A 16,708-nucleotide genomic window follows, 5' to 3' on the forward strand; every position below is an offset into this window, starting at 1 on the left:
CTGGCTTGCTTCCAGGGAACAGCAAGGTGTCTTATGGGCAGGTAGGATCTTGGGAAGGTAAATCAGGGGATCCTTCAGCCAGAGGTTGGCCCTTGTATGATTTTGGTGAAGCGTGGCAGCAAGAAACACTGCTGTTCTTCCCCCTTTCTCCCAGCAACTCGAAGCCTGGTTTTACACTTCTTCTTTATCCCCTTCAGCCCCAATTGTGCTGAACAGCCACATGCAGAGTACAGTTTTTCCTGTGATCTCCCCTGACATCATTTAGGAAGGCCATTTCTTTGACCACGTGGTTTGTGGTTAGTTGAATTTTGAAGGCGTGTGTCACCTGCAGCTGTGAATTCATTATCAACAGCTTCTGCTCATGGCAGCAGGGATGAGTTAAGCCTTCCAGTCTGAATAGCCGAGCAGATTCGCTGTCAAGTGAATGAATCCACAGCAGATAACTGTGGTGACTCACTGTGCGTTCATATACAGAAGCTGAACAGCCTTTCCCCTCTCTTCCAAATAAAAAACTTTGCTTTCAAACTTTATTCCTTTCTCTTCAAGGCAGCTGTCCAAATTTATTGTGAGAAGACTTAAAAAATAAAAATAACAAAATAAAAAATACATCATGTGTGAAGCTTAAACATATCCGTTCTCTAAATGTGCCAAGTTTTACCTCTTCACAGCTCTTAAACAGAGATGCTTTTAAAGCCAGTCTCTCTTTCCATCTCTTATGGAAAAGCTGCAGCACTACCAGAAACGCTCCTACTGCCTCCACTTGCAAAGAAGGAGATGCCTGGAAGGGAATTGGCTTGACAGCAGGGCCCAGAATCAGTGAGGCTGGTTTGAGAGAGCGTGTTTATAAATCCTAAAGCTTTATTCAGGGCACGTTGTCTAAGAGATTCGGCTTTGTTTTCCTCGCAGCTTTATTAACGTTAGCAGGTAGCTGCTTTATCTCCTGTGATGAAGCATCACAGGATCCACCTCTTTCACCTACAAACTGGGAAGTGAATTGGGAAGCAACTAGTTTAACAAACAAACAACGTTTAAAACAAAAACACTTAAAGGTCTTTCTGGTAGTACTTCATTATCCTTGAGGCACAGATACACAGAAAGATCTCAGCTTTCCCAGTGGGATTGCTGTCGTTGAGCCCTGTTCACCGCAGCACACATCTTTGAAGGGTCACCAGTTAAAATGTGAGCGTGGTATAGCATATGGTAGTGACTACATACTTAGCGAGACATTTAGATGACAAATAAAAAGTCCATTTTAGGTGTTCAGTGACTTCTTTCCATGGCAACTGAACTCTTCCACTGACAGAAGTGGCCAGACAGTTGAGCCCTGCAAACTAGAAATAAATGTATTGTTTTAGTCCTGGATTAAGGTGCTATTCTCGTCTTTCCACCAACCTTATATTTACTTAACATTTATTAAATGGGGGTGTGGGGGACGAAAGATTGATTTCCTTTCCCTTTTTTGACTCTCCTTGGTTTTATGTGTTTGTTTTTTGCTTCGCACCGGGAGAGAAGCCACAGGTTGTTAGTTATGTGTCTCCCCTGCTGCCCTCTTCGTGGTCAGAAGTGTCAAATGTGGCTTGAGATGGGTTTCCTTGCTTCGCCAGGATTGTGTAAATTTGTCTTTTTGTTGGTGCGTGACTGCAAAACAAGCAGATCAAACATTAATGACAGTTTTTACTGCTGTTTTTTTAATGTTTACTTAAGGTCCTGAGTACAAAGAATGCTCTGGAAGAGCTGGAGGGTGAGGTTATGCGGGGCAAGGAGGCAGGTGTTTGGTTCAGAAGCCAAAAGGACATCTTGTATTGTTACTGCAGCTGAACCAGGCGCTGATGTTCAAAGCTCGTGTGCCAGACTGCAGAGGTCATAAATCAGCAGTGCTCGTTCATCTTCTTCTTACGCTTGGTGAAGGTGCACTCCGGTCACATTCAGCTCCCAGTTCCCAGCTGCAAGGCTCTTAAGATCACACAGATCCTTGCTTGTTCGCTTGGATCCAAGATCTGGTCTTGGCTCTTAGGCAGAATACCAAATATCAGGGGAATTGTGCTTGCTTTCTCTCTGGACTGTGACAAACTTGTGCTGAAGCGAGCTAGCACAGTGTATTCATTGCCACCATGGTGGGGAGTTGAGGTTTGCTGGTGTGCTGATCTGCCTGTGAAGGGCTTGTGATCAGCCACCCTGGCTGGAATCAGCTGTGATTCCAACACAGCGTGTAGACCTTTGCCTTGCATAAAGGAGTGCTGCTTAAAAAAGGGGGGAAAAAGCAAAAACAACTGGAAACCCATGGTCCTCTGTGGTTTGCCAAGTCAGGAGCCAAGAAGCTGAACTTGGGAAGAACGTGAGAGCATTTCCGTTTTTAATTAGCATTGTTTGTTGTGCAGCACGAAGTTAGTGCTCGTTAAATGCTGCGTATCTGAATAGGTGCTTTTTTTCATTGATAACCCATTTTACGTCAATGGCTGTGCATTAAGCAGTGAAATGCATATCCTGCAACTGTGGTTAAGAGAAATTCTATAAGAAATCCGCTGTGGTAAGTACAGCAGGAGCTGCTACTGTGATTGTGACTGCCCAACGTTCTGAGTAATAAAAAAATATATATATTTTTAAAGAAAAAGGTGATGCACAAAGCCTGAGGAGGGCTGGCAGCGGATGGCAGCCAAGCCTTGCAACCAGGCAACATGCAAGCCAGCGCTGGTGGCAGGGGCTGCAAAGCAAAGACAGCCCCCAGCAGCTGGCTTCTCAAGCAGGGCAGAGATCTGCCCCGGAGGAGTGACGGTGCTGGCCTCAGCTGCTGCTCTGCCTGGTGCCCCAGCCTCCGTCATCCTGCAGTTTTGTAAGGCCTCTGAGTGTGGGGGTACAAAAAGTCTTGATTTATTTTAAATGTGCTTCTTGGAAGAAAAAAATTCCCCCTGCTTAGACCATCCGTGGTGCACTCCGTGTTAGGCAGCCACTGGCAGATGATTTTCTTGCTCTTTCCGCCTGGGGTGGTAAGCTTGTTAAAATGAAAAGCTGAGAGCTGGCTCGTTTCTGACCTAGAAGATGTTTAATTGTGAGCTATGGCCAAGGTGTCTTTAATTTGTGATTTATTTAATAATTCTTTCGGGGTTGGAAAAAGATTTTTCTTCTCTCTTGGACACGGCTGACTTCATCTATCCTCTGCAACCCAGGCTGCTGTGGTTGGGGCATATTTCAGAAACCCTTAGGGAAAACTTCACGCTTCAGCGGATCCTTGCAGTGGCAGCATGTTACTCTCTGCTAAAGCAAGATGGAAGAGGCAAAAAAAAAAAAAAAAAAAAGGGATGAGCAGCTGGTTGGGTATGTCAGACTGCCTTCTGCTCTCTTCTTCTCTCCCCCGTGCCTCACCAAGCTTGCACTGGGTTTCTCCACTGTTTTCTGCCCTACCCACTTTCCCCCCGACGCATGCCAGGGAGGTGCAAGGGCTGCATTTGTGGCACGGGTTTTTCAGTCTCCTCCAGCCACCACTAGCCATGGACATCACGAGGGGTGAGCACCAACCCTCAAACAAGGAGCCTTGCACCTGGATCTTCCCCGTGGCCCTCTGAGGCTCTCAGAGATGAGAGCGGGTGGATCCCTTTCTGATCTCGCGCTGCTTTTGTTGCTTTTATCCCCTCATGTGGCTGAAATCCCCAGCTCAGTCGCAGCTCCATCCAGAGGCATGGATCCTGCCCTGTGCTCCTCGGGCAGCTTCAGGAGAGGTGAGCAGGGCACGGGGTCAGGGCTGCACACAGCTTCTGTGCCTCTGAGTACCCAAACAACTCCTGGATTCCCTTGTTTTCTCTCTCCTGATGCGTGTGCATATCCTTAGGAGGAATTGAGCCCAATCCCAGTGGACGGGGATCCACACGGCAGGCTGGTTTTTTGTGTTGTTTTTAAACCAAGCCAAAGCACGCAGAAGTAATTACACAAACAGCAAAAGCTACTTGTTGTATTTGATTTAATAGGTGAGTCCCACCGGATGCAAAAGACATTTTTTTCCCTTGTGTGCCTCTTCTCTGGAAGAAGCAGCACGTTTCATCCAGGCTGGAAATACACCAGCAGAACAGCGCCCAAGCAGCTGCGGCAGCTCACGCGAAACCTCTTCGGCCAACCTGCCTGGAGATCTTAAAGCTCTCCGCACCGTTTCTTGCGTGAGTGGAGAGTGCCGAAGGGACAGATGTTGCCAATTTGAACCGTACAGGGGGAAGGCGAGTATTGCTAAGCAACCGTGTGCTTGAGAGAGCGTTTTTCGGAGAGGAGCCAAGGGAGTTCTGCCTGGGAGTGCTCGCGGCTTCTTGTGGCTCGGCGCGAGGGAAGAGAAGAAAAGTTCTCTCCTGCCAGGGCCGCCGCCAGCACAAAAGGCACCGTGACACCGAGTAGGGCCAGCGAGGGGATGCATGAAGCCAGGACATCTCCCTTGCCATGCGGGAAGGCCCTACCAGATGTTCACAGGTAAGCGCGCCAAGCGACGCCCGGCGCTGGCCACTGGGACCTCGGGGCGGGCTGGCAGCAGCTTCTGGAGCCCCCGAAGGAAGGGCAGAGGGGCTCGTAGCCATGGCCAGCTGGAAAACCCTGCGTCTGGCTGCTCCCCTGCATGGCCAAGTGGTGCTGGGAAGGCAGGCAGTGGGGGCTGCGCTCTTCCTGGCTGTCCCCTGACTCTATCAGTGTGTTGGTTTGGAAGGAGCACTCAGAAAGCTGTTCTTGCCCTGATGTCCTGCTCAGCACAGGCCGGCTGCTGGCGGTTGTGCCTCTCTTTTTTTTTGCCTCTGTGAGGGGTCAAAGTTTCAGGTCTCGTGGTTCATTTTGACTGATGTCTACTGATGTTGCTGCCTGAATCATTTTTAGTACTTCCCCCCCGCCTTCCCAAGCTGGAGCTGCTAGTTTTCATCATCTTACTGATGATACTTTGACAATTAAGTTGTATCTTACTGTTCTTAGCAGCAGAATATTTTAACTCCCAGCTGGAAAAGGTGATGTTCCTGCCTTTTCCATCTTCTGCTTTCCAGCTTACTCATTTCACTTTCTATACTGCGTTAGCAGGTTTCCATTTTTCCTGTGCATTTGGTCAGACGTTTATGAATGTCCTCAGACATCAAGGTGCTCTTTTAATCTGCAGCCAAGTGTCGCAGATGCTGCCCGATGAGGTGACATCTCCATCCTGCTCTGAGCAAAAGGTCTGGCTGGGTTTCCCAGCCAGGCTCTGCCCTCAGCCCAGCCACCTTTCCACATCCCCAGCCACACAGAGGACAGCCTGCAGCCGCCTTGCCCTTCAGACCCAAAAAGAGCTTGATGCTGCAAAGGAGGTGTCTCCTGCCCCACAGCCAGCTTGGCTTAGCAGAAGGCATTGCCACTTGTGAGGCTTGCTTCTCCAGGCTCCTGTATTTATTAATCCCTTTCTGCCAGTTCCTAGCATGGAGCTCTTCCTGAATCGCAGGAGGGAAGGGCCAGCCTGATGTTTGCCTTGGCCGCTAAGGAAAGGGGCTGATTGTTAGCCTGTTGGTCAGCTGCAGAATTAGCAAATGGTGAAACTTCACCCAAGCTTCCCCTCGCAGATATTTGGGCTTGGGTGGCTGGTCCAGGCGTGCACTTCACTCTCATAAAGGCTGAGTAGCTCAGCTATTGCCACAGCCAGAAATATGTCCTTGACTTGCTTGTTAAGTTTTGTTAAGCCAAAAGAAAAACATGGGCAGCATTCAGTTTTAGAAAAACTCTGGTGGGTATTTCATGTTTTCAGAGGATCATTCTTCCTCTTTGGCTGCTTAGAGTGGATATGGACAACACAGCAGTGCTGCTCCCTTACCTTGAGAGATGTTTAGAGAGCTAGGTGTCCCTATCAGCAGGGCTTCTACAAGACAGCTTCCCTCTGGAATCAGAACCTAAACTCAAATATTTGTTTTAATGCATGTTGAATTTGATAAACAACAACAAAAAAAGGAGCAATTCCTCAAGCTTAGAGATCAAACCCATGTAGGTGTAGAAAATTTTGAGTGAGTGCTTTGCAATGATTTTTTAAGGCTGATTGCTGTCTGTATTTACAAGTATTTTCTGTGTCCCTAGCATGAAAACACTGGCTTGGTGGCTGCACATTTCAAGAGTCTATTGTAAAGCAAACAATGTGTGGAATGATGCTGTGTTAGCACTGCACATATATTTCTTTCAAAGCCTGTAGTTCAAGATGCTCGCTACTTGAAGAGCATTTTTTTCCCTTGCGTAAGAACCCGGGATTTTTATGATGTGCCCTCAGCACGCTGCATTTTGAATGGCAGTGGTTTGCGAGGAATGCTATGGGGTTGGGAAAACGGGGCAAACCAACTTCGCGGGAGACAAAGCTGAGTCAAATTTGAAGACTTCCAGCCTTCACCTCCTTTGAAAAGGCATCTTTGGGTTTCTTTTGCCAGCCTGTCTGCTCCTTGCAGTTCAGACTACATTGTAGCTCAGGCTGGGTCGGATGCCATCTGTTCAAGGTGGAAGGTGTGTTTTTGCAGCTTGAATGTTTTCCCTTGAAGGAGACACAGTGCTAAAGGTTCTCCTGTAGCTTGTTGGTCCTCAGCTGTGCCCCACTGGCTGGACATGCGGAAGGAATATATTCTGTGCCGTGTGATCTTGTCTGGTCAAGAGGAATATATTCCAGGGCTGCAAGTAAGACTCATCGTTTGCTGTCCACTAAAGTTGCTGCAGGGAAAGACACAAAAAACTTTTCCTTCGGCAGAATTTGGCTGGTGTCTTGGTGATCCATGCTGCAGCCATCTCCCCTCGGTGGGGTTTTCGTTACAAGGCAGTCTGAGTGTTTCAAATAAGCAGAGAAGCTGCTTCCCCCCTCCAGAGTAGATGGGAGGGGACAGGAGCAAACAGCTGCCTTTCTCCTGTCTTCTCAGCTTTGGTTTCTGGCCTTGCCACGCTGCCAACTCAGAATGCACCCAGCAGCCTCCTATCCTGCCTGGAAAGTGTTTCTGGAGGTGGGGAGGACACCCCCGTACCTCCTGGGCAGGCACGCTGCCGAGCACACAAAGCTGTGTGCAGAGGAGGGGGTGAAGGTGCCGACAGGACAGGCTTCGAGCCTTCTGTTGCAAGGCTGGGGGGCTTTCTGGGACGTGTGTCTAATATTCCTCTCAGGGAGACGACCTTTCCTCTCAGCATATGTGACTTCAAGTCGTGTTACCGACAATAAGGCGCTCTTCTCTCTCGACTCCAAAACATACAGCGTAGAAACGCGCTGTTTGCATTCGGGTCACTTGTAAAACAATGGCGAAAGTTGCCTCGACAAGCAAAAGGATATCCTGCTATTTCTTTCCCACAGGTTGAGTCCCTTGGTTTGGAAGCACTTGAAAATATTCCTTAATTATTTTTTTTTTCCCTGAGTTTTAAAAATAGCACCTAGGCTGTTTCTCAGCGAAGAGATCTGCTCATGTAAGGAGAGAGGTGAAATCTGTCTGCTCATCTGTTCCCTTGATGGTTTTAACAAATATCATTACTGCCATCGTGCCTTTGCTGAACTCAAGTGAAGATCAGAATTTGCTGTCAAATGCTGTCTGGAGCCGACAGCAAAGATGTGTTTGCTTTTAAGAGCATAATTCCTGCTGACTTTGAGCAAAAGATGGACTCTTAAACAGTTATATCCTGTTAGCAAGTAAAGCTGGAGCTACTGAGAAATTTAAAACCTTGGGAATACGTAGCCCATCATTTGAGTTTCTGAACTCATGCTCCTTACTCAGTTACAACACATGCCAACAGAGCACATGTGCAGATTTGCCTCGTTTATTCATCTGACAAATATTGTCAAAAACAAACTGCCTCTGGTCCGAGTTCTGTTTTCACAGAATCATGGTGTTTCACAGAAACATCTCTAGGTTGGAGGAGACCTCCAAGATCCCCCAGTCCAACCTGTGACCTAACACTAACCAGTCCTCCACTAAACCATACCACTGAGCTCTACGTCTAAACTTCTTTTAAAGACCTCCAGCTTGCTTAGCTTTATCTCCATCACCTGCAGCGAGCAACATTTTGCTGGAGCCAGGCTACTCAAAATAGTGTAACAAGTATCTAATGGCATAAATTGCAGCAAGGGGGGATTGGAAGGGAAAAATACTCCAAGTCATGACTTGCAGCTCCTGTACAAGTGGTTTCCATACCGTCAACACTTACGCTGAAAGACACCTTGTTTTCCTTCTGGAGACGTCAAGGGGACACTAATTAACTAATGAAATCATCAGCCTTGGCTGGAGTTCTGGTCTGTATGGCTGTACTCAGGCTCTGCTGCTGCGCTTACTTTTGATGTTTTGTTTATTTGGGTTTCAGCCGTAGTATTGTTAGGACAGGGCTAATAGGGCTGCAGGACTTCCTTCCAGCAGCTCATGATTTTGGAAGGTCCTTTATTAAAATGTACCTGCACAAAGCGCTGTGCTCCTTCAGACAAAGAAATATGAGCCAGAGGCTTTTTCCTTGTCAAGAAGCAGCTGCTTATAAAATTGGTTTTCTGTTTCAGTTTCCTCTCCATTTCTTCTTGTACCTTTTTCGTTGTGGTTGTCCTATTTTTGCTGAACTCGAGCGAGCTTCCTTCCGTCCTCAAAAACGATGAGTCTTGTGGTAATTCTTCACCCGCTGTGAAAATTAATCCTGGTCCTGGGCAACCTGCAGAGAAAACTGCCTTGCCTTCTTGTGGCGGTGCCTGCCTCTGACAGCACTTCCCCGAATTTCCTAGAGCATTCAAGCTGCTGTTACAGGGACCCCGCTGGCAGGTACTGTCTGTATGTTATTTTACAGTGGTAATGAAACCCAGGGCAATATGCCCATAACAAAATGGTGTTTAAAACCTGCGGCTGTCATGTTTGGAGCCAGTCGTTAGGGATATATTTAACTGGGTCAAATTCGAGGCTTTAAACAAATCACATCAACAAAGATTTCACGTTAGATAATACCAGCTCCTGTTTGACTCTAAGTTAATGAAATAAATGAGCTTACTAGAGAAATAGCATTAGGGAAAACCTAAATTGACACAAATATTCCCACCCTGAAGTCAGGGAAGGGGTGGTTGTATTCTTAAACTCTTGCTTGTTTCTAAGTCTGTCTGCACAGTCTGATTTGTTACTGACTTACCAGAGCTCATAGGAAAGAGCGTAAAGACTTAATCAGCTCAGCAAGTTTTAGGTCAGATTCCGTATTTTTCCTTTTCAAATTTCCAATACTTAGAGAAAAACAAACAAAAACAACACAAAAGAAAACCAACCAACCAACCCAAACCTTATGATCTGAGAACTTGAAAGAAATCAGAGGAAAATCTACCTTCCTGCACCGCTTTTCTTTGGTGCAGCTTTGTTGCTTTTATTAGCTCTTCATCAGTGCCACAGGTTCCCACGTGCAGTCAGTTCTCCTGTGGTTTGCAGGGGTCTCTTTTTTTCTTTTTTTTCCTTTTTTTTTGGTTGAGTATCAGAGGGGCAGGTGCTGATAAAACGTGCAGGGGGGAAACCAGTGTGGTTTTATGCCTCAGAGAGCTCCTGAGGGCGGTGAGTTTCCTAAGCGTGTCCTGCGCTTCTAAGGCATCGCTTGCTTTTGTTTCCCATCTGCCAAGCTGCAAACAGTTAAAGAAATCCAATCCATGCTTGAGAACTGAGGCAAAAACAATACTTTGGACTGGGTTAGTACATGCAAGAGAAGAACATGCAGCGTCGTGGCACCTAGTTGCATGCTTTCTAGGGAACAGGAAATGAGCAGGTAGCAAAACATACATTGCAGGGGAGGATATCTTTCCAAAAAGCTGACATAGCCAGTTCATCTTTTTTTTTTTTTTTAAATAGTTACTTTCAAGTTATGCAGTATGAGATGCAGCAAAAGAGGCACTCCAGGTTTGAAGAACACCAGGACCTGTAACACTTCTTCCACCGGAGCTCCCAGGAGCTTCGCACTGCAGGAGCAGGGTGAAGCCGGGAATTCCGTGCTTTCAGAGGAGATTTTGACCTCAGGTGTAGCCAGCTCTGGATTCCACGGTTTTACCTAGCACTGACATTGTGTAAAATGAAGATTTTGTTACTTACAGGTGTGAGCTGAGTGCTAGCATGAGCTGTCCTTCCCCCTTGCTTGTACCCCTTCTGGTATTCACCTGGTGCTGTGGCAAGGTGGTTCAAGGAGCTGAGTCACCAAAAAGAGAAAGCCACCAGAGAAAGAAAAAGTAGAAGAGCCAATGGTTGTCTGCCAGGTTGACATAGAAAATGTTTGCTGTACAGGCCATATTTAATATTGCTGGATGAGGCTGTGTGAGAGGAATCACAAAGTAAAAAAAAAAAAAAAAAAAAAGCTTGCAGGCATGATAACCTTGTTAGCATTGTTGTCTATTTAATCTCATTTTCATTTCCGTTTGCCCCCTGTTTCTAGACTGTCGAACCAGTAGTTACTCATGATAGGAAAACGATGTCAAATTCAGAAGATACTCTGTTGTGCCAGGGGAGGCTTAGGTTGGATGTTAGGAAGAACTTCTTTACCAAGAGGTTTGTGAGGCATTGGAACAGGCTGCCCAGGGAAGTGGTGGAGTCATCATCCCTGGAAGTCTTTGAAAGACGTTTAGATGTAGAGCTCAGTAATGTGGCTTAGTGGAGGACTGGTTAGTGTTAGGTCAGAGGTTGGACTAGGGGATGTTGGAAGTCTCTTCCAACCTAGATGATTCTGTGAATCTGTGAGTTGAGAGAAGTCGTCTTTTGGCATCTGAAGAAAGGGCTTCCCGTGCGTCAGATGCTACGGGGAATCACTAAGTGCCTGAACGCAAGAGGTCTGCTGAACAAATGTGCTCCGTCTGCAGCAGAACAGAAACATCTTTTAACAACATGTTCTATGGCCACCCATGCCGACCGCGTGCTGACAGCGGTGCCTGCTCTACACTAAGAGATGCTCATCACATGTGTGTTCGCACTGTCTTCGTAGCTGTTCTGCTACATGCTTTACAAGCAGATTAATAGGTGTTACTGCTTCAGCTTTCCCTGAAAGCAGCTGTGTCGCCACATCCTCTAAAAAACATGGATGGAGCAAGCCAGGTTTGAGATCCTCACTGCTGTCTGTGCCTGATAGATGCATTTCAGCCTGTTCTGTGAGATAGAGCACTTAGGCACCCTTGGAGGATAATCTGCTCAGTGTCTGAGGTTCCTCACAGTCGTGAGAAATCTGCACAAAGTCGTGCTTGCGTTTGTTCTGAGTAACAAGGTAATACAAGCTCAAATTTTGGCAGTTTTTGTCAGTATGCTGCAAAATGTTTCTGTATTCGTAATCAAGGTTGGTAGAAGATTGTTTACAAACATGCATCGTCTCCGTTGTTGGATGGCTTCTCTTGGAAGCTGTGTGCGTGCAGCTCGTGAATAACTATAGAGTGGAAAGGGGGGACTTTAGCTGCCCAGAAGTGTTCTGCTGCTGCTGAAACGAAGTTAATGTGCTGTCCCTTGGTGTGACTTGAGCATGAGTAGAGGAGTCTGTCTGCCCATGTGCACCGTCTCCTCCTGCTCTGAGCCAGTTGTGCAATGCAGGTGAGGTGAGGACACTCCAGCAGGTTTTGCTCCAGGTTTGTCCTACTTCTTGTTTTCAAGCAAACCCTTTCTGCAGATGTGATTTTGTGGTCTTCGCTATGTTCAGACAGTGAAAGTCCATGCGGTTGACATGGAAAAAACAAATGGCAAGGTAAATGTTTCTGTTAAAATATAGGCATAAATGGGAAGTAGCTGTAAACGTGGACTCTGTTTTGGTTCTTAGCATTAGCGTGTGGCTAATCAGGGCATCAGAGAGAGCTCCAAAGGGGCCATGGCATGCACAGCATCTCTGTGCATCAGCTGGTTGCTCAAGCAGCCTCAGGTCTGGTTTTGTGTGGCTCTTTGTGTCCCCCAAGTCTCTGTTCAGCTCCCTTGAATGTGCCCGAGCCCTGCTGGCCTCAGGGCACGAGCAGAGCTCTGTGCTCATGAAAGAGTACAGTTTTTGGAGTGGCTCGTGCTGGGGAGACCTGGAAATAAATCAGAGTGAGTCCTTGCAGAACTCCTGGGGCCTTTGTGGGGCTGCAGGAAATTACCCTGGCTGCCATCCTGAAGTCCCTTTCAGCTCAGGACCACAGAGGTGCTAAACCCTTCAGCAGCTGCTTTGTTTGACTTGTAATGGGCACACCTAAATCTCATCACGTAGTCAAAGCAGCGGATTATCTGCTGCCCTGGTACGTATGGGGAGAGGATTCTGCAAAGGTGCTATAAACGCTCTAATCGGTTTTTAAACTTTATTTAGCTTCTCCCCCTCCTTTTGCATAAGGCAAGCTACTTTCTATGCAGCTGAATGTGTTAAGTTACAGGAGACTGGCATTTAACCTCATTGGTGGAGGAATGATGCTATAGAGCAAAGCAAAATACTCTTAATTTCAGTTCCCACTGATCTTGGGTGAGTAAGGTCAGCAGCAGCCCTGCGTGATTTTCTGAAGAGAAGTCAAATCCTTGGCAGATGAGTACTGTTCCATGAGGGCTTCGTGTGCACACAGGCAAATGAGGATGCAGGGCACAAGGGTTCCTCACCTGCTGTTTCCCCTGTGGTGTAGCGTATGGAAAACAGTTGAGAGTCCTTCATGTGCGGGCACTGAGTGTCACGATCGCACTGTCATGATTGCACTGTCACGATTGTCCTTCCTGTGCCTCACGATTGCACTGTTTGTTAAATGTCAATATCTTAATGGCGATTGATGCTGACATGAGTCCGACAGCTGGGATTCAAGCTCTAGGTGCACAATAACCTCTATTTATAAGCCACCTCTACTTTGCCTTCTCTAATCTTAGGGGTTTAGTTTCTTGTTTGGCTGAGTGCACATGGCTGCGTAGAAGTAAGAAGGCAAGTCCCAAAATGAGGAGAATCCCAGCACTGTTTAATAAGCTCTGTTTCTCTTTACATAATTTCTTCAGGAGATGCTGTTTGAAGACTTTCTTTTTCAAATTTCTTAGAATATAGCTTCTGCTAAATACTTGAAAACAGCAAGCTTTGTAGAAGCAAGTTATTATCTGCCTTTTACTTCTTGCTAGCTTTTTTTAATTAATGTGTTTCCATGAAGCTTATAGAACCAGGGGTGAGCAAATGTTTGCTGAGTTTATCTGCCCAGTGTCAGTTGGTAAAACTGAAACGAACTCACACTTCTTCCTCTTTTTTTTGTTGTAGCAAACCTTCCCCAGTGATGTCCAGTGCGTTGAAGAAATCCTGAAGGTAGGTGCTCTTAAACCTTGTGTTTCCTTACATTTCGCTTGCATTAAAATAATATGTAGGGGGGAAATACTGCTCTGCTTCTTTTTTATCACCTGGTGTTGCAAACACCAGAAGCACGTCCTTGGGTATGCTGCAGAGAAGTATGCAGTCCAAGAGGAAGATGGGCACGTCCCCTGAACCAGCCAGAGCTGCTCCTTGGCCAGGCCAGGGGGCTGCTGTTAAATGTTTCTGAGACACTGACACAACCAAAAGGAAGCGTGCACACATGCCTGAAGAGATGTAGAGCAGTATATTGAGGGGTTTGCTGTCTTTTTTAAGATTGCGCAGCTAGAGAGTGTAGAGAGCAGTGAGCTGAGCAGTGGAAGGGGAGAAACAAGAAGACGAGGGTGATAATTACATGACCAGATGGTTACATGGGTTACTTGAAGGCTGTTTCCAGTTCTTACACAAAATCCTCCTAGATTTATCCAATCCCTGCTTCTAGAGCCAAAGGTAGCCACATGGAATCACATCCCTGTAAATTTTCATGTTTTACGCTGCTCCTAATTGATAAGGAAACTGGAGCCGCTTGTGAGCTTTTGTGCCTTGATGAAAACAGGCGCCTCAAAATTACAGCCCAGTAGAGATGTTCATGTCGACAGCAGTGCCAGCCGAGCACGGGCATTGAGGCTGGTCCTACCCAGCCAGCCCCGTCCCATGGTGCCCTGCCCTGCTCTGCTCGCACATGCGCTGTCACCGAGCCCAGAGCCTGCACTCTGAAAAAGCCCACAGCTGCTCCTGTGCAGGTTTTGTTTGCTTTTCCTTTTATTATTTCCTGAGCTGTAATGCTGAGGCCAAATGCTGCAAACGCAGTAGGCGCTTAGCTCTGCGAGCTGTGCTGAGATGGCTGCTGCTTGGGCAATGCGAGTGTGCTTGCAGAGGGGGGCAAGTGCTCCCTGTGGGGCAGATGCTGCATCCCAAGGATGGGTTCTCACTGCGGTGCCGTCTCTAAGGTCTGCAGTTCAGCCTACAAGGACTTTAGGTAGATATGAGTCTTAAGCTTAAAACTTCACTGCAAGTATCAGCAAAAATACCCTAATCCACTTTTCTCTATCTCTTTCCAGGAAATGACCCACTCATGGCCACCTCCTCTGACAGCTATTCATACACCTAGTACGGCAGAGCCCTCAAAATTTCCATTTCCAGCAAAGGTAAAACAGCCTCTTTTTGCCAGACTTTTTGATGTATTAAAGACAGCTTTCCAGCTTGCATGTGCATTCATCTAATTTTTGACCCTGCCCCTTTCTTAGATAAAGGCTGTCAGGAGAGATTATCTTTTGAAGAAGTCAGATAAACGAAAGCACAGTGGATCTCACATTACATAACTGCTGCGTGAAATGCATAATTTTACTGAGAATTAGATCAGATGGTGCTTATGAGTAATTATTTCTGAGTGAGCTATGTGGTAGTGTGATTATCTTTTACCTTTTTTTTTTTTTAGCAAGCTTTCTATTTTTAGAGTTGTAAGATGTTTGAGCCAGAGAGAAGGATGAATGAATGCTGTTTAGATGACATAGCTGCTTGTTCGAATTGTGGTCTCCAAATGTGACTACTTTGCAGAAACATTTTAAGCATCTCCTGTCTCTTGCAGCACAAAAATCTTTAATCTTAACTTTCAAGAAAAATATTTGTTGACTGCATTAAACAGAAATACTTGGCAGCTCTGTCAAAATTTTCTATATTCCTTCAAAAAGGCACGTACTGCTCGTTTGCCAGCAGGACATTTTTGGTGGCAGTAGCACATCATGTTTGTGCTAAACTACGTCAGAGCAGCCTAAACTTTTAGACAATTCAAAGGCAAGCTTTGGTTAGGTTGACTTTTATTACAGTAAGTTACACATTGAAAACACATCACTAACGTGCAGCTATTGAGAGAGGGCCAGTGTATTTTATTCTCAACTTTTCACTTTGTCCTTTCTTTGCAGGAATCACAGCACGTTGGATCTGTAGCACAGAATCAGAGTAAGTAGAAATCCAAAGAACACGCAGCAATGTCTGTATGAGCTTACAGATAACTTTGTGTGTTGTGTGTGCGAGATTGATGAGAAATATCAAATGTTTACATTGATTAAGGAGCACAATTTCCTGGGCTTGGTTGAACACTGAAGAATTTAGATAATGCCTCAGAGATTGTGTACGTTCCTTACTTGGAAAGTAAAGCAGCAGTTCAGCAGAGAACAAACACTGTTTTGTTAGGAAATCCCATTTAGGATGATGAATAATCTCACTGGCAAAGGATTACATCCTGGAAGAGTGACTTTCTATTTGTGACACCCAGAGACCATAGGGTAAAATACAGTTCATGTGAGGCAAGTAAAAAGAACTGATTTGTTTTTGATTTGCAGAACAGTATGACGCACCTTCAAAAACGTTGCCTAGTTCTCAACCAAGAACATCGTAAGTAACCAGACTCAGTTCCCATGCTCTACTTAAACTACCATGCTCTACTTTAACTACCATGCAGTTACTTAAAAGAATCTGTAATGAATTAAAATATGCCTTACTTGATGTTTCTGAAGATTAAAGTTTATTAGTTCAGTTTTTCTCTGAGAATTTCAATGGAGGGAACTTACAGCCACAGCAATATTGCTGGTTCATGTTTATGGTTACTGTGTTAAAAAAAGCAAAACCACACAACTTAATATACCAAGTGGAGGGGGTTTTGCTCTGTTAATCTGTGGCTACTTAATACCTTGTCACACAGTGTGTGCATTAATCATGCATTAAACTGACATAAATTACAAACAAACTGAATCTGATCCATTTAGCATACCATTTTGAATTTGTGAAGGTTAGTAAAGCTATGCTTACAAAATTTGTGAAAACTTGCACATTGTATAGAAATCATGGGGTATTTTTTTTCAATTGTCCAAGGGAAAGTTCCTGAGAAGTGTTCTTTTTTTTTTTTAATTTTATTTAAACCCTCCACCCCTCCAAAAACACTACCTTCATGTGAAGTTTCTAAAAACCTCAGCTTACATTATCTAACCAAGTTAGCAAGGTGCAAAGTGGGGTCCTGGATTTTTTTTAATGTTGTTTACATATTTCTTCTTTTGTCGCTTTTTGTCTCTTCTTTCCCCTATTATTTTATGGTTTCTCTGAGAAGGCTTCTCAGAACTGGAGTCCCAGATCTTTGTGCATAATCTTGGCAACAGTTTTACAGAGGCAGGGAGGAAATGCCAGATAATACTTGTATTGCTTCAATATCAAGTTGTAAGTTGGTGGGAAAGATCCATAATGACAATAAAAAAAACTTGGCAGCGTCCTGGTAGGTTCAAGTGGTTGTCTATTAATTAGGTTAATCACAGGAATTTCTTGCAAGTAGTTTTGCATGGGCTGACTTTGAGTCTTTCAGGATTAACCTGGCCAGATGGCAGCATTGATGGGTTCTGAGCTCTGAATAATAGAAACCTTTCCACATCCAGGAGGCTAAGTGGTCTGTGTGCGAGTCAATCGCCCAGGCATTAAATGCCTGTCA

At 45.6% G+C, this 16,708-nt stretch overlaps 1 protein-coding gene across 7 annotated transcripts in view; it reads left to right on the top strand.

The window, feature by feature from the left end:
- The window catches only part of AFF1 (ALF transcription elongation factor 1), an 80,084-nt gene that overhangs the window by 40,167 nt on the left and 23,209 nt on the right, over positions 1 to 16,708 (top strand). For 6 of the 7 annotated variants that reach the window (XM_038178717.2, XM_038178715.2, XM_038178719.2 and 3 more), the window contains 4 exons: positions 13,147 to 13,191; positions 14,295 to 14,381; positions 15,156 to 15,192; positions 15,576 to 15,627. In XM_038178717.2, the coding sequence (XP_038034645.2) occupies positions 13,147 to 13,191; positions 14,295 to 14,381; positions 15,156 to 15,192; positions 15,576 to 15,627 (221 nt within the window). Of the gene's footprint in view, positions 1 to 4,313; positions 4,447 to 13,146; positions 13,192 to 14,294; positions 14,382 to 15,155; positions 15,193 to 15,575; positions 15,628 to 16,708 lie in introns of those variants that run through there. The other variant, XM_072037539.1, reaches the window with a different exon arrangement.

Source organism: Anas platyrhynchos, chromosome 4, assembly GCF_047663525.1.
Source record: "Anas platyrhynchos isolate ZD024472 breed Pekin duck chromosome 4, IASCAAS_PekinDuck_T2T, whole genome shotgun sequence".
NCBI lineage: Eukaryota > Metazoa > Chordata > Aves > Anseriformes > Anatidae > Anas > Anas platyrhynchos.